This window comes from Apteryx mantelli, chromosome 21 (assembly GCF_036417845.1).
Source record: "Apteryx mantelli isolate bAptMan1 chromosome 21, bAptMan1.hap1, whole genome shotgun sequence".
Classification (NCBI taxonomy): Eukaryota; Metazoa; Chordata; class Aves; order Apterygiformes; family Apterygidae; genus Apteryx; species Apteryx mantelli.
Window position 1 is genome coordinate 1,726,741 of NC_089998.1, and position 22,554 is coordinate 1,749,294.

Below are 22,554 nucleotides of genomic sequence, written 5' to 3' on the forward strand. Positions count from 1 at the left end.
TTTGCAGTGGTGACACATCTTCATGTTCCCAAGACCGTAGACTGGATAGACATAAATGCACTAGTGTCTTATGTGTGTTGATGTGAATGTTGAAATGTGATGTTGAATGTGATGTTGAAAATGTGTGTTGATAATGAGCATTTGTAATGATAATGCTGAGGTGATTGGTTCGTTCCAGAAAGCAACTGTTTGGAAGAATGCGGGGATAATTTTTGTACTTTTGGAGTGTATGTTCCCTGCTCTTGCTACAAAAACTCAAAGTCTGAGAAACTACTAAAACTTTCAGCTTACATTCAAAGTACAGAATAGAACCTGAAGTTGTCAACATTTTGACAGCAGGTTGAAGGTTATGTCTGTAACCTGCAGTTTCAGATCTTGGAGCTGTCACCCTTGTTTAGGTCACTTCAAAATTGTCGAGCAAAATGATTTCTTATGACAACCTTATTTTAAATCTCTTAAAAGACTCAAGGTGATGCTCACTTAAAATGTAGAGTTTCTTTTGGGCGCATCTGAATCCACAATCTGTGTTTACCTTCTTTTGTTTTTTTTATTGACAATATGTTAGTTTAACCTTTAATGGCTTTGCATATACTTTGGTGAATATGAATGAAATCACTCAGATGAGATGCTTCAACTAGAACCCTCATTGATATAGAAGATGTGGCAGTAAAAATATTTTTTTAGAATCCAAGGGCATTAGGAATTTTTCTGTGCAAGGTCTGTTTCAGTGTGAGTGTATCAGCTTTCAAGATTTCTTGTAAAGCCTGTGTCTTTCTCTTGTCACCGGGAAAACACAGGTGATAATCCCGTATAAGCATTCCTTGTCATTTCTCTTGGATTTTGTGAGGAAGTGTTTTGTCTGCTGTGTGATTAAGTAACTTTGCCTTGAGGGACAATTGATTAAACTGCCTTTTTCCAGCTCTTATAGAACAACAGCAAACTGGTGCTCTGGTAAAATGAGAAAGTATCAAAACAATCTCAAAACATATAAAGAGTGAGAGTCTATCTGAGTAACAGAGACTTGCCAGGTCTGCTATTTTGGCCCCGATGTCTAATCACTCAAAGATTTTTGTTAAACATTGTGCAGTATCTTTCACTTTTTGAATTGTTAAGGGCAATGAAAAGTAGTAAGAAGGGAATAAGGGATTTTGTTGCTACAAGTGTTGCAGGTTCTCTTACAAATCTTTTACCAAATCCATGCTTAAAAATGAAGAAATTGGAATGAAATATGTGAGTTAAGTGTTCATAGCATAGCACAGAAAACTTGAATTTTATTTTCTGAAATTACAGATGAATTTATGGTTTGATTCACCTAGGTTAATTTAGGTAGGATTTAAAACTTAACAGTTTTTCTAAGTAATAAAATTAACTGGCATACCTTATAAGTTATACTATATTTCAGATATACAGATAGTCTGCCTGGAATAGGCTCTATTTTATGGTAAATTTTCCTCCCCTCTTCCTTTTTCCATAGAGTGGGAAACAAGCTTGATGAAATGCTACACAGAGAGTAATATTTTAAACTATGTTTATATAAGACTGTAAACTTCTGAAGAAAACATTTCTTTGCTTTCAATCCCTGTTTTGTTAGTTGTGAACCTAAGCTATAAGCGTCTTTCTTGAAATAATCCTGTGTCAGGAGGATGCTACTGGAGATGAGGTAAGACGGTATTCTTTTCCAACAAGGAAACAACTTGTGTGTTCATTTGTTTTCTAGAACTTCTGTTAAATTGAGTGGAGAATTAAGTGCTTAAGAATTCAGATGGAAAAATGAACATACCACAGATGTGCTTGCAGTATTTTAAGAAAGTAGTTTGAACAGTTCTGCTTAAGGAAACACAAAAGGTGCAAAAACAAAAGCATTGTTTTTACCATGCAGCTTCACATTTGACTGGTAGGCTTATTGTGATAATCAACTAGTTTTCTGTAAAGTACAGTAGGTAACATGGTCTTTGTGGCTAAGAAAAGGCATATCGGAGAAAGCTGTGTTGTACCTGAATAGCACAGAAGTAAAAAGCTTGCACTAAAAATATGTAATTTTTTTTTAAGTAGTACTTGCACTAGGAAAGAATTTATCACATCCAATAAAACTCAGTGGGCTGTAAGATCATGGAAGTGTCTTTCCTAGCATTAGTTGTCAGAGTTGGCTTTGGAGTATTCCAGTGCCTCTGCTAGTTTTCATAGTTTTGCTTAGAAGTGGCAGAGCAACACATATTTCCTGTCATGTTTTTGTTTTGTCTCATTTTTAGGAGTTTGCTAAAGAACAGCCATGAAAAATTAAGAGATTTTACTCAGTTTTCATTCTTCCATGCAGGATTCTTGAAGTCAGCACAGACTCCTAAGGTATTTGCTGACCAAAGAATGATGCTTACTTGTCATCTTTTATTTATCTTGTGTTTGGAAAGATGTCTTCCCAAAGAGTCTTAACATAATGAGTATTAGAATCTGCAGACATTGATGAAATTGATCTGTGAAGTAATCTTTCTTGCTGTCGGCACACGGGCTTTCTAAGCCATGATTTTAATGAAAATGAATAAGTTAACACTTTTGCCTGTCTGTTGTGGGGAATAATTTGGGAACAAAGTACTTGTCACAAACAGATGAGAAAAATTTTCAGGCCCTCTCTGGCCTTTATTTTTACATTTTAAATCTTGCTATTGCAAAATAAAATAATATCTTTTGGCTGTTAAAACTTCAAGATTCTGCCCTTATTAATTAGATTTCCATAGTTAACAGGCATTCATTTCATTATCCTGCTGGGATTCAGCAGTAAAAGAAGTAAATGAAAATGTGAGTATCAAACTGATCCAAAACTGACAAGCATTTTAAATGTCTATAATACATTTTGTTAGGCTGATCTAAAGAACTTTCCAAGGTGATAAGTAGCTTCCTTATGAAGGGGGAGGGATGTGTGAATGAGAAAACTGTTTTCTAATTGGATATACTGAGGCGTGCCTCCTTTAGTGGTATTGCCAGTAAGTGTTGGCCCTAGCAAAAAAAAAAACCCCGTAGTCAGATCTCTTGCTTCTTGCTATAGACTGATAATTATGATAGATATTAAACTCCCTGGCACATGATGACTTCCACACACTGTGATATGCTCTGAATGAAACCTGGACATATGGGTCAGTTTTATTTTTGATGGATGAATAGTAATGAGTCATTGAGTAGGAGACTGCTTAGAGAAAATTATCAGTAGCTGAATCAGACTGATGTGAAAGGAATCAAGAAGTTGCCAGCAATCCTGAAAGCTTTTAGTTTATATATAGCTGCAGGCCAAAAAACAGGTAAATTGAGTGTTGGGTTACTTTGCTAAGGTTAAGCTTCATGTCAGAGCATGTTATACAGTATGTATGTGCAAGTCATTCTGTGCCAGAGAGGTAATCTAAGACAGGGATTTAGTGAACCTCTCTGCTATCAGTTCTTGGTAGCCTTCAGTACTGAAGATATTTCTCGTTAGAAAAGAGGAAGGTTGGTGGTTCTTTTTTTTTTTTTTTTAAATGTGTCAATATTAGTCTGTTGACCAGAATTACGTTGTACCATAAAACACTTGCTGTGTTCTATGCCAGAGCTGGTTATATTTCATTGATGACTGAAAAGTTCCCTAATATTAATTTGAAAATGCTTTGAGATTTTTAAGTTAAAGCTTGCTATATACTGAAAAGTAATATTATCTACCCAGGGAGTATCATACAATATAAATTAAATATGTGGAAATTAATAAGAGTTGAAAATGAGATTTCTGTAACTGAATTAACTACTATAGACTTCTGCTAATTTTTTTTTTCTACAAGAGTTGAGCAACTAAGTCTTGTTACAAGAGAGCTAATTATCAAACAGTGTCAGGCTCTTCTCTTATGGCTCTCTTTTTTATTTTTTTTGTAGGATGTTTCTTTCTGTTATAACTGCCATTACATTTCCTATGTGTAGAAAAGAAATATATTGCTGACAGAATTCAAATAGTGGCTTTAGATAATGTAAGATGTGTACTTCCATACAAGTAGCTTCAGACAAAAACTTTATTTAATTTTGTTCTGCATAAATCATGTACAGTTTGGTAAAAATAATAATTCTGATTGTAAAAGGTGCATAAATATCTTATTTGTCATACTATTTCAATATACAATTAAATTTCTTGTGGATTGCTTTGAAACTAAAGCTATTTCTACATCAGAGGATTTGAAGAGATTCATACAACTAGTATTTATCACAAAAGTTTTCTCTTTACATACAACTCCTTCCTAAATTTCTTTTTTCAAAACATTTACTGCATTTCCTTCTCAGATTGTCCAGTTATCAAATAAATGAAGTAGCTTTTACAGTGTGTGTCCTACATTTTTTTGATCATATCTATATGTTCACTTGATAACTGACCATATGTCTTTCAGCAATTACTTGGAAGCTATTGGAAAAAAATACTTTGTGTGGTTAACTTTGTAATGCCATGGACAATTTCTATGGGTTGAGTTGAGTTGAGTACAATAGACATATGACATTAGATGTCTGCAGAGTAGTTTAATATAATACTCATAAAAATGGACTGCAAAATATACTTATTATGATACCTGTTTTTTCTATGTTTGCAAACTGTATGAAGTCTTGGAGGTACTTGTTTTTCTAATTCCACTGAAAACTTATAAAATACTCAGAATTCAACAGTGACTTCATTTTCATGCTGAAGTGTTAGCTTGTTGAATGCAGTCTTTAATACTAACTTACTGACTTGGCAAAGCTACTTTAATTTCGCTGTTCACAGAAATGAGGTGGAGGTTTGTCACGGAATATTAAAATACAAAATTTAATGTCTTTTTGTCTGAAAGTTTTGGCATATAGTATGTGCTATTTGCCAGCTGTGTTAAGCAGTGTTTTCACTAAAGAATTTAAACACAGACCCTAACATAATACTAACAAGGTGTTTGTTATTTTATCCTTTAGCTGTAAAAATATTTGAAAATTTATACTTTTAATTAAGGAAATGGTGTGCTAAAAATAAATAGAAGGGTAAGATAAGGCTGCACAGCAGTGTACATTAAAGGAAAAATACATTTCTGGTGTTAAATGGTTATCACCTCATCCTAATCCTGTATCATGATTGTAGGAATGTAGCTAAAATCTCCATATTTGAAGCAGATTGTGTGCAGCAAACCTAAGCAGCACAAGGACAATGATGCAAGTTTATTTTGTATTGCAAAATAATAGTCATGCTTTGATTTTAGACTTCTCATAACTTATCCACGTAATTTTCTAAAAAAAATAAAAAAATAAAAAGAGCTACTAAAGGAAAATCAGTTGGGGACCACTGGCAAATTACATTAAAATTAATTGAATTGGGAACCATATTGTTGCTCCTGAGAGGTCCTCTATAAAACTGTAGAGTGTGACCTATGCTACTGAAACCAATGGTAGCTTTTCTGTTGATTTAAATAGGTGTGGGATTTGGCTTAGAGCCACTTGAGTTACACTAAGTGAGACTTTCTTATGTGTTGAAATTTTTTGTTTCATCGGTTTTGGTGTTAAACTGGGGTGAAAATAGCAGAAATTCTCTGAAGAGTAGATTGAACTTGACATTTATGTTTGGTTTCTGATACTGGGTAAGATGAGTTTTGTTTTTTGTTTTTTCCTTCAGATAGGAACTCTAGCATATACAGTTGGTTTTGGTTTTGTCATTTTCATTTCTTAGCTGAAAGGGAGATAAAAAACTTCACAAGCTCCTGAAATTACACCTCAGTAATTTATTTAATGTTAGATAATTTAAATGAAAACGTAGGAAACTATTATCAGTATACAAACAGCTTTAAATATAGGGCAGTAATTGTGCAGTTTTGTTTCTCGATTTTAACCAGAGAATCTAAGAATAAAATGTCACATATCCAGACTGTACATAACCCTTGTTTTGGTAGCTAAAAAAAATACAATGTCTAATATATGATTCTCTTGGATCAAAAATTTTGGAGTAGTTAAATTTGTTAGATCCAGGAAGTTAACTGTAGAAATATGCCTTGTTACATAACCACCTGTTGCTAAATATTTTTTTTTCTTTCAGACAAAATCCAGAAACTACCTTTGAAGTGTATGCTGAAGTAACCTATTCAGGAACCAGTTGCATTGGAAAAGGTACTATTTTGCACTGGAATTCTACCTATTTCTTGACTAAAATTATTCCTCAGAACTGTGTATTGTGAGACAATGAAATGTATTCAATATTATGCTGCTTTAGTCTTTTAAATTGGGACTAATAATGAGAAAATCCTTCCTCTGTCTGTGTATAGGATTATGGGCAATTTTCTGACTTCTCTGACTTGACTGTTTTGCCTTATTTTGTCTTTTAAAATAGAAATAATACTTACTTCATTAAGTGTTTTATTAAATTGAAAGTGTAAATGTATTTTCAGGTTTGTATTTGCTGTTTCATATAAAGCATGGTTAGGTTTAAACCATAAATACTTCAAACTTTTTTCTGTGGAATTTATTTTTATTCCCTCTTTCTTACATATCCACAGAAGTACTCTACATCTTTTCTGAAAACTCTCTTTGATCAAGTGACATTATGTAGAAATAAGGTATGAAAGTAGCTTATGATCTGGTTACAAATTACTTCTACAAAACTCTGTTATCAAGTCGCACTTATACAAATATTTTTCCATAATAGTATTTCGGACAAATATTCCTATGTTTATGTTAGAATAGTCCCACAATTGCTGAAACTAACATGTAAGTATATTTCTGATTTTGGATTATGCTTTTTTCTAAACCTGATGAATTGATCTGAATAGGCAGGAAAAGCAAAGGTTGAAATTCCTAAACCCTAGATTTTAGATCAAGGTATTGTTTTGTGAGGTCTCTAGAATGCTATGAAAAGGAAGGATGTCAAAACTAAGTAATCGTAGTTAGTCACCATTATTGAAATAATATCCCTTTGATCCTTTATGAAACAATCATATGTGTATTTTATATAAGGTATAATGAACCAGTAGATAGGATTTTGAAATCTTATTGATTGGAAAGCTGCTCATATCCTTCTATACCTCTGTTTCTGTTTGTTACCATCAACAAAAGCCAAATAGCTGTAACTCTTCTTTACTGCCAAAGCATCCATAGGAGTTGTAAATGGAATACAGTTTTGGCTTGTCTTACTGCTATATACCGTCATGACCATTTGATGTAATTGCAGGAGCCCTTTTAATAACTGGTCTTTGTTTCTTCTCATCTGACCTGGATTCTAGTGCCAGAAAATCTGAACAAATTTGACCATAAACATTACATTGTACAGTACTAGTGTCTGGGTATAATCTTCTCTTTGAAGTTTGTTTGCATCCCCCTAGAGGGATTAATTCCCTGCTGTGGGAAGGTGGGTTAAAAAGCTCTGAAACTACTTTACAGATTTTTAATTGGAGAATTTAGTATACATTTTGTTCTATAAACCAACTGATTCTGTGGGAGTTTTGCTTTAGTTGTGTTTTTAGGTTTGTTGTATGTGTTTGTAGGTGCAAAATCTTCGAAAATGGATGTTTCTAGTGAGTGAAAAAATATAAATTGTTTTAATAACTGTTTTTACAATTCGAATATTCTGAAGTTATTAATTCTGTCTAAATAAGCTTTAAAACTTTTTTCAACCTTTTTCAACCTTTTCTTTTTTATAATTAAGAGATGTCTTTTATTCTCAGAACTCTTGGGTCAGTGTATCCCCAAATATTTTGTCCTTCTGTTCTAAATTAAGTTACTGTTTGGTTCTCCACAGTGTCATAGCTGTATTTTAACAGCTATGCTGTGTATCCAGGGAAAGCATCGTTCTAGAAATACAGTCCTAGAGACCTCCATGTAGTCTTTCCTGCCTTCTTGGCTAGCTGTTCTATGCTGAAAGGCCTAGAATATCAATATGTTTTACTACTGTCAGAGGAATGCACGTTAAATGGCAAGGAACAGTTACTGTTAAGAAAATCAAGACGTATAAAAAGCGTGTAAGGAGCAACTTATCAGGGATGTTTAAATAACTATTTCTTCCCATGTAATGGATTCTGAAATTAGCTAAGACAGTCATCTTCGAAGTTCTGCATCTAGTGTAATAGTGCTATTGATCATTTATAATGATCAATAAATAAAGTTATAAAGTTATATAACTTAACTCTTATATGAATTAGCTAATATGGACTTGAGGAAAATGAATTGCTGCAAAGCTATAAAAATTCTAGTCTGGGAGATTGTCTGGCTTGCGGGATGGTAAAACATGCCTGTGTTTTGTTAGTAATACGAAAATATGTGTAGCAAAGGACGTTTTCCATGTAACTGTTAAATATAAACTGCAATTAAAAACTTATATATTTCATAGCTTGCTTACAAAGAACATCTTGTTGAAATAGGAGATACTGACGCCTGTTATCAAGATTTACTACTGATTGACAATTATACGTTCAAGTAGCTTCATTACTCATGTAATTGTTAACAATTTTGTAGTAAAGGTTTATTTGGTTAATAGTCTTCCAAATGGATGAAAGCAATGTTATACATTGTCTGTTGTATAGAGGGCTCCCTCTTAGCTACCAAGACAGTTGACAGTAGAAGGACAATACCTGTTCTGTGCTCTAAGAAAGGTATTGATAAACTGAAGTTCAACAGAGGTCCACCAAGATGGTCAGGAGCCTGAAGCACTTGCACTATGAGGAGAGGCTGAGGGAGCTGAGCTTGTTGAGCCTGGCAAAGAGAAGGTTTCAGTGGGACCTAACAGCAGCCTTTCAGGCCTACATGTTCTTCAAGATGACAGAGCCAGGCTCTTTAGTGCTTCATGGCAGGAGGAGGAGGGGCAACAGCATAAACTGAAACAAAAGAGGATCCAACTGGGTATCAGGAGAAACTTTTTCACCACGAGGACAGTCAAATATTGGACAAGATTATCCAGAGAAGAAAAGCTGTGCAGTCGCCATCCTTGGATGTTGTCAAGACCTGACTGGATCACAGCCTGAACAACCTGGTCTGACTCATGGCTGACCCTGCTTGGAGCAGGAGGTTGGACTAGAGACCTCCTGAGGTCCCTTCCAACCTGAATTTTCAGATGATCCTAAGATTTTATTTCTAGAAATGTAAGCTCCAGGAACAATCAGAAGATATTTTGTATTCTTATCAAGGGATGAAGAGAGAATTTCATCAGAACCATGGAGGCTGAAAAAGCAAACGTTGTGGTTTGGTGGAGTCATGTCTGGATTGGAATGAAGCAATGAAATGTGGTGTGCTGAGAAAGGAAATGATCGTTAGATCAGCTCAGCTGTGGGCTCTCTGTCTGTTGTTGTTTTTTGAAGAAATAATGATCACCAATTCTCAGTATTGGTGATTTGTGTATTTTTGGCACGTGAAGTGATTGTCATGCTGTGCAATTCCAGCATTCAGTTGTATTTGAAAGCCGTGTTTGTCCTTTTCTTTGTATATTCATGGAACTTATTTGAGGACTTGTAGATTTTTTTTCTTACAGGGTCACGTTCTGTAAATATGATATCTGTGTTTTGAGAACCATGAAGCAAAAAGGTGCAACTGTAGTTAGCAAGTTAGGATGAATGTATGTTATTAAGAATAACCTTCCTTGAGACAGTTAGCAAGCCAGTCTTCTCTATTGACCTTATGTGATTTCCCTGGGAATTCCTCTTTTCTATTTGACTCTAAGTTAGTTTTTCTAAGAACGTCTAACTTCCTAAAATTACATGCAAATATGAAACTGCTTTTATCTTAACTTTCATTCTACTCTTAATTTTTTCCTAATCTGAGCTGTCTGGAATTCAGAAGCTCTTCATTTAATATTTCAATGATGTGTTTGGTGAGGCCAAGTTTTACTTTTTAGTTTCATCAAATAGCACTGTTCTCTTGTTCTTACCATGTTTTAATAAAATGTTGATGCCTTTTCACCAAATGTCTTGGGCAGCAAAACAGAATAGAAAGAATGGGGTCAGCATCTTTACAGTGATCGTACATGGAAGTTATTTAGCGAGGAAAATTGTATTTTGTGTGTTAAGCATATGAACTTTGCATATGATTCTAGTGCTTTTCCCTTGCCCCCCCCCCCCCACTGTTTTTCAGGAAGGGGAGGGATAAAAGAGGAGAAAATAGTCAGGTTTTATTTTAATAATGACGTATTAATATAGGGAAAAATGTTGACTAATACTTATATTTAAAACTGTTCATACTTTGATTCTTTTTGATAACAGGTAAGTACTAGGTGATGACTGTGACTCAGAGTAGCAGGTGTAATTCCAAGGTTAACGTAGAAGCCAGGCTAAATAGTCTAATATGTGCCTTTGTGCAGTGGTGTGATTGGGATGGAATAACCTGCTAATATACTGTACAGATGGGCACAACAAAGTCAACCTTTCATTCTCCAAGTATGGTAGGCAACGTTGGCTTTCTACTGTGTGAGGTGAATGGAGAGAGTGATGTAAGATAAAACCATTCAGAACAATATTGCCATTGTTAGAACTTCTATAAATTTGATTCCTAATTCAAACTCTGATTGACATGTAAGGCTTTAATATTCTGTAGCCTATGTGGGGTTTGTGTGTCTTTGCCTTTCTGCATTTTAGTGCTGTGTAGTTCTGACAGTAGGAGAATTTCTAACTTTCCTTTTCATTTAGATCTAAGGAGACTGTTGGCCTCTCTAAATCCAGGTTTATTGCTTCTAAAAAAACCACGAAGTTTTTTGGATTATCATGATTATTTTAGTGTTTTCACAGATATGACTTAACCTTGCTTGAGGAATTAAAAAAAAAAAAAAATCTTAGATATAAGGGAATAGCAATACAGCTTATTGCCCAGCAGAAAGTAGTAAGATATTTTAGACATAATTTAATTACATAAGTTTTGCCTTTTGTCTGTGATATCTAAGTAATTAAATATGATTTGTGAGAAATGAGTAATGTATAGTTTAGTTGAAACTCAAAATGCTATATTTATTATAACATTTGTGAACTCTATGTGCCAGGTTTACGATCTACCGTTAATTCTGTCAGGAAACTGCTTTCTTTAGGTTATATTTATAGTTTATGTAAGTCACTGTAGTTTAAGGAGAATGTTTAAAATCAAAGTCAAAGTTTGTTTTCAGTGCTTTTTCATACTCAATGATATCAGACTCTTTGCAGCAGAGGATGTCTGTACTATTTTTTTCATCACTGATATAGCTGGTTCTTCAAAAATACAAAAATCTAAGAGGTACCCACTTAAACTTTATCTGAAAATGGTAATTTCTTTGGTGTTAGGGAAAATCATGTTGCAGAAGTGAGAATAAAGTGTGGCATTCCTAAGCAAGTGATGTCAGATATTCTAAACTAAAGCTACTGATTTTGGTTTAAACTTCTTTTAGTAAGTTTTGATGATGCAGCCTGTGTCTTCAGTGCATGATCTTCTCTTGTTTACTGGAATTATTATATGCAGGAGATAGTGTGAGAGCAAAATAGATGCTTTGTATGAAATACTGTTGGATCCATCACATTGGATTTCTTTTCCCTTTTTTAAACTCCATATAAGGGAAGGGGGTAATGCAGTCTTATGAGACTATGAAGCTCTTGCCTCTAATGGAGGGTTTACATTTTTGTCATGGCATCTCATAATAGTAATAATTCACAGAAAGTAAGGTAGAGAATTTATTTGGATGCAGGAAAAGATTAGATCAAATTCAGCAAAATATATAAGTAGGCTAAGAACTTATGCTGTTTCTATTACAAATTATAACTGCTTTAGTCAGCTTAGGCTCCTTTGAAAACTCAGTAGTATTCTATACTCTTGACATTTTGTGTGCCTGCAACTAGACTAAAATGCATTGAAACTACATTTTCTGTTTTTTTTGAACATCAGTTGAAAGATATTTCATGTGTTTTGCACCAAAACTCTTTTGAGAGTTAAAAATAATTGAATTGCAGTCTTAATTTGAATATGTATATAAGGAAAGCAAAATCACATTAACTACTTGGGAAACCTTTTTTTAATTTTCAAAGCACTTCATTATCTTACAACTGCAGCAGATCATTTGTCAGAAATAGCATGTGACACATTCAAGGATCTTGCTGGACCTGAGCCTAAGATCCTCTCTTGTTAGAGGGTGAAGTAAGGAAAATTTAAGTGTAACTCTCATACTATTAGTGTAGAAAAAGAGAATTTGTTAGTCTAAGGTAACTGATCAAAATAGTCTCTAAAGTATGAACATTTGAAAGTAAATGCTCACAAAAGTAAGATTCCCACCACCGCCACCCCTGTCTGGGAGGACATAGCATGCTTTTGTGTGGGGTTTTTGTGTTCTTGCCAAAGCAGACATTATAAAAGTATGTCAAATCTGTAGCTTTACCATCTAGTGTGCCAAAAGACCTTTCTCTCCAAGGACCTCATCTTTCATCTTTTTGTGAAGGTAGCATAAATTCTTGCTGTGTGTTCAAGGAAAAAGCTAAAATGATTTAGTACAACTAAAGCATTTCTTTCATTTTTTTTTTTTTTTTAAACCATGGTAAGTTAGAAGCCTAAATGCGACAGCATGGACAAAGTGATAAGTGTGTTAGAGTTTAACAAATGTTCACTGGATTAGTAAAGGAAATGTGATTTATACTACTTCTTTTATGACAGAATTTAAAAGGTCTTGCTGTAAGACTCGCCATGTGCTTCTTTCTTTTCTTGAAAACATACCACTAAGTTGAAAAGGGAGATGAATCTTGGAAGGAAACTATTAACTCTGAGGGAGTTTATCATTGTTTGAAAGAAAGGATGGTATTTGCATTTGAATTGGCTCTGAGTGTAGCATGTACCACTAATCTTGTTCCTACTAGAAGCTGGTGAGTAGTTTAAGTACTTCCTTCTTTACTTTTCATGTTCTAGTCTTGTGTTGTAATATCGCTCCCCCCCCCTCCCCCCCAGTAGATCACAAATGTTATAACTTAAACTCGTCGAAGTCCTTGACTCTACTGGAAAGTGTCATGATGTACTCGGGCCCTAAAAGTACTTTACAGTTGCCACTGTGTTTCCATGATAGGACTTTCTCAGGTAGAGAGAACTAGTAGGTTTCTGTCTCTGCGAAACGAGCTTACTGCCACCTCTTAGAATAATCTTTTTATCATCTAATATAATTTTACATAATAGAGCAGTACCTGCCAAAATAGATGAAGTATTTTCTTGAACATAAACAAAGTTACCTGTGTAGGATTAAGTTAAGAGTTGGTAATTCAAAAGGTCGTAAGATGTATCTGTGCATCTCTCAGAGTAACCTTTAACTTTTAAGGTGAAACCATTTTGTCAGTTCAAGCCTGCCTGCTAAGTATTGAGAAATGCATAACATACTAAATATTTAGCAATAATAACAAAAGAAGTGCAAAATTTGTTTTTTTCCATTAAATAAGGGCTTTCTGTAGCACATGTGCCATTATTCCAGCTGTTCCAAGTTTTTCTATCCTATCTTCCTGATACCATGTTGGTACACCTAACTTCCTAAAACAGAATTGGAAAAATAACCATCTCTAATTAGACAGCTAGTATTTGGGAATGCTAATTCTCCTAAATTACTTCTTTGTTTTTCTGTTTCTGTTTGATCACTTTTCTTTTAAGTACAAAGAAAGTTGTAGATTTTGGCAAAGAATTTACCAGGACTGAAAGGTCTAGGTCAAGTAAGTAACATTTGTGTGGACTATTTTGTTCAAGGACAATTTGGGTTTTATAGTATAAATGAAATACATAACTCGATTTGAGGAGAAACTCATTTTATGAAAAGATACTGGAATCAGAACTAATTCAAGGCATCATAAATCCTCTTTCACAGTCATTTCTTATGTATATTCTTAGCTAATGATAATAGATTTAATAAAAAGCAAAAATCTTAATGTTCAGTACAGCTGTGAAAGTTCTTGATTCCATCTTCCGTAGGTTAATTTTTTGGAAGGGATCTGTTGTTTGTCCTTTTTGCTTCATGCTTTTACTACCTCTGTCTAGAATCTTTCTATTTCACAAGTATTTATTAGTCTGTGCTATGTGGCTGCTGCTGACACTGTTTAACTAGAGAGAAATATTCAGCATAGAAAGTCTCACTCACAAGACTTTAAACTCTTTTGTTGATTTATATTTTTTTAAAGGAGCTTGACATCTTCATCAAGTTCACAGTGGGCCTGCTTTGTTTGCTTTCTCTTGAATGCTTGATAAGATTTTTCTTCTATTGTTTTGTGCAGCAAGGACAGAACTTGCCATGGCTGAGGTGGTTTTTTTGTAAATCCACAATATGGTCATTGTCTGCTGCTCAATAATTGTGGCTGCTTTTTGTACAACCAGAACTAAGGCTTTGGCTGTGAACAGATTCCTTCTTAGCGTGAAAAGAGACTAATCCATGTAAATACAGCCCCAAAATAAAGCTTTACAGAAAAAGGGAAAGGCTGCTAAGCAGGAGGGCAGAGGTCAGCAATTTAACCTTTAACCTAACAAATAAGAAGCATGAAAGTTCCCGAATTGGTTTACAAAGGCAAGCTCCTGTGATCTGTCAGTTTTTCTTTTCATGATAGAGTTGGGTGAGAAAACTGACTGACAGCTAGTGCCTTTTTAACTGCACGTTGAAATTAACTGCTAAACTGAAACTATTTTTAGAGAGTTTTTTTTTTTTAGTGGTTTGAACAAATTATTTTCATTCACTAGCTGTATTTTATAGATTTCCTTGAATTTATAGGGGAGTTTGAGTGGTTCTTCTTTTTAAAGAGTTCTTGAGAGACTCAATTTGGACACTACATGCTACTAAAGCATTTGATATTTCAGCATTTGAAGCATTTAAGAATTTGATGAAGCACTTGTTGCAATTAACTCTCTGTTACTCCATTAATGTGCTGCTTTAAGAGTAGGGCTGTTATTCCAATAACTGCAAACAGATTGTGCTTTGAATAGAGTCAAAGAGTTGTTGTTAAAGCGAGGGGGGGGATGACTTAATTTAAAGGAGTAATTTTAAGTATAGTTCATGCTCGGTTACAAAAATTTCCAATGGTGGTTTGTTTTTCCTTATTTAATCACAACAGGTAATCTTGTTAATGAGTGTTAATTTTTGCTTAAAGCTTAATGCATCTGAAATCAGCTGTTACATCTCAATACAGACATTTCTGTAATGTGTAAAGAACTTTAATTAGAGAGTCATTCAGATGAAAAAGAAACAATGAAGTAATGACTTTAAAGTAGACTCCCTGTAGATTAAGAATAGCGATTTGGGATTCTTTTTTCCTAATGTTGTAATCAGTGTCCCAGCAATGACTAACATTTGGTTCATCCACAGTTGTACCGATGCTTCCTGCAAGCCTCTTCAGTGGAAATTCTGTCCATCTTTAGGCATGTAAATCAGTAATTCTACAGAGAGCATTAGTTTAACAAGCAAACAAGGCAATTTTGGTAAAGTACAAAGATGAACCAGATCTATTTTTATTGCTGGTCTTTTTTGTTCAAGGTAGTTCTTTGCAAGTGGAGAATGTAAACTCTAATTCAAAAAGAGGTGTATTAGAGTACCCTAGACAGTATTGGTCTGCTCTTCTTTGGTGTGATGTCTTTTTGTCATGAACAAAAAGAGATGTTGTCATTTTGAGGGGGAGGATTGGAATAGAGTTATAAAGCAAGATAATTTGAGGTTAAATACTTCCTTCTTTTTTTTGAGGTAAGCATAAAGTGAATTCAAAACTTCTGTTTTAGTTCAGCAGTGGTTGTAATAAAACTTTTATGCTACCAGAGACAGGACTGAACCTGCAGTATCCCATATGAAAAGCAGTAACGTGCTCAGTCACAGTCCAGGGTCAGTGTGTGGTACTGTTCCTTGTAGCGGTGTTCATGAGTAACAGTGGTGAAGATGGTTTAATCACCAAGAGCTGTATTATATTCTGTGTCAATATCCTGACATACTCCTTTTCCATGAACGTGGTATATCACCCATTGGATTCCATTAGTGGAGAGGGGAGAAAAAAATGCTGAAGGAATGCTGCTGAATCCTGACTGATGAATAAAGAATTTTTTGGCCCTGATTTAGCTACCAACTTTTGGTAAATCTGCTTATCAAAAGTCTAAATGCTTACAGATATGTCAGCTCTTGGGAAGGTGATTGATCACGATGCATACTGTAGATAGTCAAATAATTTAAGACCCTGTAGAAGTATCCTGTAGAACTCCACAACCTGGGGGGAAAGTACCACTGTTACAGTATGAGGAGCACAAGTGAAGGGACTAAAGGCAAAGAAATCTTCATTGTGCCAAAAATGTTTGGTCTGTCCCTGCCTTCATCAACTATTTCAATACATATGCCTAGGAAGGAATGAAAAAAAATGAACTTGCAGTGAGTACTTTAAAGCAGTATCTTGGATTTTGTAGCCAAAATAATTTATACACTTTGAATTTATGCTTCGATGTTTCATGGTGCTGAAGGGAATCGCACTTTCAACTCCCATTACATTCTGCTGGGATTAACTGAATCCTATCTTTAGTCCCTTTGAAGAGCCACTTATGTTGAAACTACATAGTTATGAAAATAAACAGCAGTAAGGTTACCTTTTTGAATTGATTTTTATGTCTTAAGTAAATAATTACTCTTCAGTTGTATCTAGTTGATCTGTAAGGTACTTTTGAGATCTTCCATTCCAAAGTTCTGAACCAAAAGATTGCTGTGTGGGAAAAACACCTATCAAAAATAATTAATGCAGAATCAAAATTAAGTGATAAAATGTGAAGACAAAAGAATAGCTGACTGAAGTACTATAGAGTAGGAGAAGACACTGTGGGAGCAAGATGCAGACTGGGGGGCAAGATAGTTGCCTTTGTTAGTAGTCTGGTATTATTCAGGTTGTGTGTGAAACTACACCCTAAAGTTGAAATTACACCAGTATAAAGCTAATAAATGGTACTTTTTAATCATAAAGAACAGTTTGAGTAAAATATTTTTGGTTTCTTATAGTTTTTTTTCCCCCTTTTTTAGAACATGAGAACACTTTTATTTAAATGCACTGAATGGCTATCAAACTCTCAAAAATCTTCAGAATAGTGAAATTTAGTTCTCTGGAAATGGTGAATGGTGAAATATATTCTTTGCTAAAGAATATGTATCATTGAGATACTTCTAATTAGAAGTGATATTGTAAAGTTTTATTTTTAAGATAGAAAGTATTTCTTTCATAGTTTATAGGTAGGACATCAGCTCCACATCCTGTCCTGTGAGTAACATACTGCATGTATATTGTTATGTTACAGTACATTGGAAAATATCTTCTAGTGTTTTTTTTTTCCTAGTTTTTTTTTTTACTTTTTAATAACAAGCATTACAAAGAATGCATGATCGCTTTTCCATGGATGAGTCAATTTTGCCACTTATCAGTTGAAGCTTCCCCCCCCCCCTTTTTTTTCCCCTCCCTTTTAAGGGCAGAAAATCATTTTCTGGAAAAAACTCGCCCTGGAAATACTCCCTAATGAACATGGGAGCTTGAGCCACAGATCTGGTTTTATTGATACAGCCTTTCATTAAATTAAAGTTTAATAATTTCTTGTCTCTCTGAAGCAGGTGAAAGCAGGTGAGAGCATCTTCTAAATACGCTGGTTTGTATTAATTCGCAATGTTGTCTTCCCAAGCCTGCAGGATGGGCGTTTTTTTTTTCTTTTTCTTCTGCTGATGTTAGTTATTAGCAGAAGTGATGTGAAGTGCCGTTCTTGACTTTTGGTAGGATTTAAGATTTTGTGAGCAAAAGAAATTTTCAAAAATCATGCAACTCCCTTGTTCTTTGGAAGTATATGAGCAACTACTGAAGGGCAGTATTGGAGGGTTTTGTTTTGTTTTGTTTTTTTTACTTCAGATATGAGGAAATGTTGAAAGAAAATAGCCTGTGAGGAAGTAAGCAAGAGATTCTAATTTACTCCTGCTTTGGTGGTTAAGAAATGAGAATCGGGGTTCTATCATTTAATTCCAGTAAAATGGTGAAAAGGTGGTAAATATGGAAACTTTTTTTCATTTGTTTCTTTATTTTCTGATGGTTTTCTTAGGAGGTTGCTACAAGATTGACATTTAGCACTCTCAGAATAATGTGGATTAAAAAATGTAAACATCATTCTGATGTTTACATATCCTGAAAATAATTTCAGCATCTTGCCGTGAACCTGCATTAAAGGAGGATGGATAAAGGTTGGAGGAAGACTGGATTTTGTAACTGATTGTTGTCTTTGCACAATCCTAGACAAACTCTCCCAATCTCTTTTTTCTTTTTTTAACTTCCATCAAACTAATAAATAGGTCATTTTGCTAGTAGCTCTCAAGTAACAAAGTGTGTGTATTATGTGTATGGTTTCCTTATTGCTTAATTTGATTGAATGTATTTTATAAATGAGAATGGCAACTGTAAATAGCTGCATTTTTTTGACTAAAGATTAAGACAGCTTTTCTTAAAGTACACATACTTAGCAGAGCCGTGGTTTTATTGACCATACCAGCTAAACACTTACAACGCTGTTGAATTTCTAAATGCCTTTGTGTAGTCAATATGTTTCTGTAATAGGCTATATATCTTTCACATTCTGTTTGCTTTGCTTTGCATTAAGTATGAGATTGTCTTCTAAAGTTGTTCTTTACTTGTACCTAAAGTAATATCAGATTTTGTTTTGTTCAGTCCACGTGTCTATTGATAATTCACTCACACTGTTTAATTCAAAAGAGCCTATCAAAAGTGTGAAAATGGATTGAAATAGAGCAAATAAACTTCTATTAAACCATCCACAAACGCATTACAATTCATATGAGAATGAGAGACTAATATATTGACCACATCTCATCTCATTGTATCTAAAGATGGTAACTGCAGAGGGGAAAATGTTATGGGTATCTGTTTATTTTGCTTCACCATGATTAATATCCTTCTGTGTTAAAGATAGTGTTATGTGTTTGTTCTGTGTATCTGTTGCTTTTACTTAAAGGCTTAAGTTTCTTATTGGTGTTTGTGATAGTTTGTCATCTTTTTTCATACACAATAGTGTTAAAAATTGTTTTGATTATGGCTTAAGAAAAAATGCTCATGAATTATTTACTCAAAGTACATACTACTTTAGTATACCATAGATTCTGTTGCTACTGTAAATTTAAGATACTAGGAAAGAAAATGCTTTGTTCTGAAACTGATATGCTAAATAGCTCTTAAAGGTATTTTCTGCTGGAAAGAATTAGCATTTTAAAATGGAAGTATATAGCTTTTTGTGTACCTTGGCAGTATTCATGAAACAAAATAGATATGGTCAATAAATAGAATGATTTACCTTGTTTAATATTTTTATTCTTTAATAAACTGTAGAGGTAAAAAGTAGCAAAATCTCATTATTTGCCATCTCTTAGATGGAGATTGCAAAATGCACTGTTAGATGCAAGTATAAATATGAATTGTGGTATCCAGCAGTACGGTAATTCTGGTGCTTTTTATTTTGATGTACTTCTCGATTGCTTTGCTTTACACTGGACACCAGATTAGGTCATTCACCAGATCATCTTGGAGCAGTTCTGTACCTAGACTAAATCCTTGGACTACAGTGGATATCACACAGACAGTTAAAATTGAGTATTGACATGTTTTAAAAATAGTCATACATCTCAATTTGTTTATCTCAAAGTTTTAAAAACCCAGTGACCTCATTGCAGCTTGACTGTAATTACCATGTTTAAACTTCTATGCATTTTTTTAGTTTAAACAGCCTTTGTGGTCTTTTTTTTTTGAAACCAAAAGAAAATTAATGAGAAGAGACAAAGAGACATCAAAGAGGTTTTCCCTCTGATTGCAGTGTTAGAAGTTTTGCCTGAAAATAGGTTACATTTCTTCTGTTTTCAGCTGAATCCTCATTAACTTTACATTTTAATGATGTCCAGAGCAAATTATACCATTATGGTAGATGCCTTAAAGAGAAGCTTAAAGGACACCTTTTTAATGTTTGTTTCTTTATTTGTGACGGTATTTGTACCAATAGTATAAACAGTGTTACAGTGCTAAAAATAACTCCCATAATTTATCAGAAATATTTTCTATTTTTGGCATTTATATAGTATTTTTGTTTAATACATAACACAAATGCAGCATGTTAGGGGAATATCTTCATGTTTGTAGAAGAATGGAATCATGTCCCTTGAAAAAGTGTACAAGTTACTTTTGCATCTTATAATCAGTTTATTTTATAATGATAAAATAGAAGGGAGACAGGTGATGTAACAAAGCCTCTGGATTGTTATGTTTTTTTGAACCTTCCATTGAGAAGGTGATTGAAATGCTAATAGAGTGATGATTTATATTTTTACAACAGTGAGATACAATGTTTTAAGGAGGAACTCTGAATTTTCAAATTACTCAGTTTAGGAGAACAGTATTGGCTGAAGTTATGTGTTCTAATGTAATTCTTTTACTAAAAATTAAGAGTGCATAATTAACTTCTCAGATGAAGAATCCTGTTATCAAATGCTGCAACAAGAACCTGTATTTAGTACACCTTATTTAAAAAAGGTTAACTGAAATTGGCAGTGGCTGAATGGAAGTTGAACAGATGAGAATCCTTTGGTAGTTCAAAACAAAAACAACTCTTTAAAAAAACCAAACAAACCCTCCAACTCAACCCCGTCCCAAAAAACCACATAGCAATTCTGTTCTTCTGTATTAACTTCTTTTCTGCTGCCCTTCTTCCCCCTCCCACCATTGCCCCATCTAGAAGAATGTGTTGTTTCTGTCTGTAGCTTCATGAAAAGTTACAAAGACCAAAAAGTTTTGTGAAAGATTAGGTCTTCTGTTTCCATGTTCGAACACCTCGTGTCTGCATATTAATGAACAGAACCTTTGGTTTTCTTGGGCTGCACTGTAATCCACATCTGTAAACTAAATATTGTGGGAGTAGGGGAAGATGGTGGGAGGAGAGAGAAATAAGAATGCCCCAAATTTCAGCTGTAAGGGTCAAAATCCAATTGACATGATGAAATACTATCATATAAGATCTTATTGGCTAGTACTTCATTACTACATCGCCATAACAGAAATGAATTTCTCATTAATCTCTGATTATTCCTATAGGTATCACTGTGTTTGGCATATGATTTTACTAAGCTAATGGCCTGCATCTATATGTTCAGTGTTTCATGTCAGTATTTCTAAAAACTTCTTTCCAGTGGGAGCAATTGGCTAATGTTTTGTACTTGTTTTTAATAAATTCAACCTCTTCATATATTCCAGACTTGTAATTCCTGAATGTTCCTGAAAAACACTGTGGTGTTACCAAATGTTTGGTGTTGCTATTCCTCTGCAGGTATAGCAAAGTTGTCTTCTGTAGTTGTGAGTGAAATTACCTTTGCATACCAGCAATATGGTTAGCTCACATAAAATTTTCCTGAGACCTCAAATTTGTAGTCACAAATATTCAAATAATCCTTTTGGTCCTGAGAATTTCACCTTATGGGTACTCCAAGTTTTATGATCTATTCTTCCACTGAAATTTGTATCGGTACTTCAAAAGTTTTAGCATCTTACTGTATGAACATATACCTAGTAATGTAAGTGATGTTTCCCTTTTATTTTGAACTTGAAGAAATCAATTTTGCTAAATAGTGCCTGGTTGACTTCTTCATTCTTAATTTAGAATGCTGTGTCTTGATGGAAATACTAAATATTTCCATTGTCAATAAGTAGATGAATTATGCAAGAATCATTAGACACCAAAAGTAAAATTGAACTTAATTTTTCCAATTCAGTATGACTCGTATGTTTTCCTTTGATGTTAACAGTTCTTCTGTAGAAATTGTTCAGAAATCTAAATTGTCATAATTGTCTAGGAGTTATGGGATACCCAAACTTTGCCTCCAGCTTGATGTGTCTTAGGTGACCTCTTGTTAGAAAACGAGTTTAGTTCTTTCAGATTTTCAGCTCCCTATAAGTTAGATGCTCTAAAGGAGCTTTGAGAGATGGTGGCTTCGGGTTTCCAGTTTGAGACCTTTTAATTTATCTTTAGCTTGATGCCTTCCAATGCAACTTTATTTTGAAGATTGTATCGTTAAAAAAGGAAAAGTTGAGTGCAATTTCCTGCCTCTCATTCTGACCTTTATTTTGTAATTATCAGAGGATTTGCAGTAACTTAAAATTTAGTTGAGATACATAATAAAAAATATTGATTAATAAACTCTAGCTACCCAAAAGATGTGTATGTTTTTCTTTTTTTCATGGCGTGCTGGATTTTGCGTAGAATCAGATTAGCACTAAAAACCTGAAATGTTCTTCCTGGAAACTTATTTTGCAAGTATTTTTAGTGTGGCTCTTTCCAACCAATTATGTGCTAATCATAGTGCAAGGTTGAAGAATTCTTATCATTCATACACCTATCCTCCCTTTTCGTATGTGTTTCCTTAGTCAGGTTTTTTGTCTTATTTTTCTTGCTTTGTTGTGGTCAATTCAGTCAGTTTAATAGCAAAGACATAGGTGCCTTTTTTTTTTTTTTTTTTTGGATAAAGAGTTATGTTAGTTATGTTATGTATAACAGAGACGAGAGCTATTTATGTCCTAAGCTATTGATTTTTAATTAATGTTGCCTGGGCTCATACATGTTGGCAGA

General features: G+C 34.1%; 1 protein-coding gene across 5 annotated transcripts in view; it reads left to right on the top strand.

The window, feature by feature from the left end:
* Positions 1 to 22,554, top strand: part of DENND1A (DENN domain containing 1A) — a 228,105-nt gene that overhangs the window by 1,175 nt on the left and 204,376 nt on the right. For 4 of the 5 annotated variants that reach the window (XM_067308803.1, XM_067308805.1, XM_067308806.1 and 1 more), the window contains exon 2: positions 6,044 to 6,114. In XM_067308803.1, the coding sequence (XP_067164904.1) occupies positions 6,044 to 6,114 (71 nt within the window). Of the gene's footprint in view, positions 1 to 1,591; positions 1,661 to 6,043; positions 6,115 to 22,554 lie in introns of all 5 variants that reach the window. The other variant, XM_067308804.1, reaches the window with a different exon arrangement.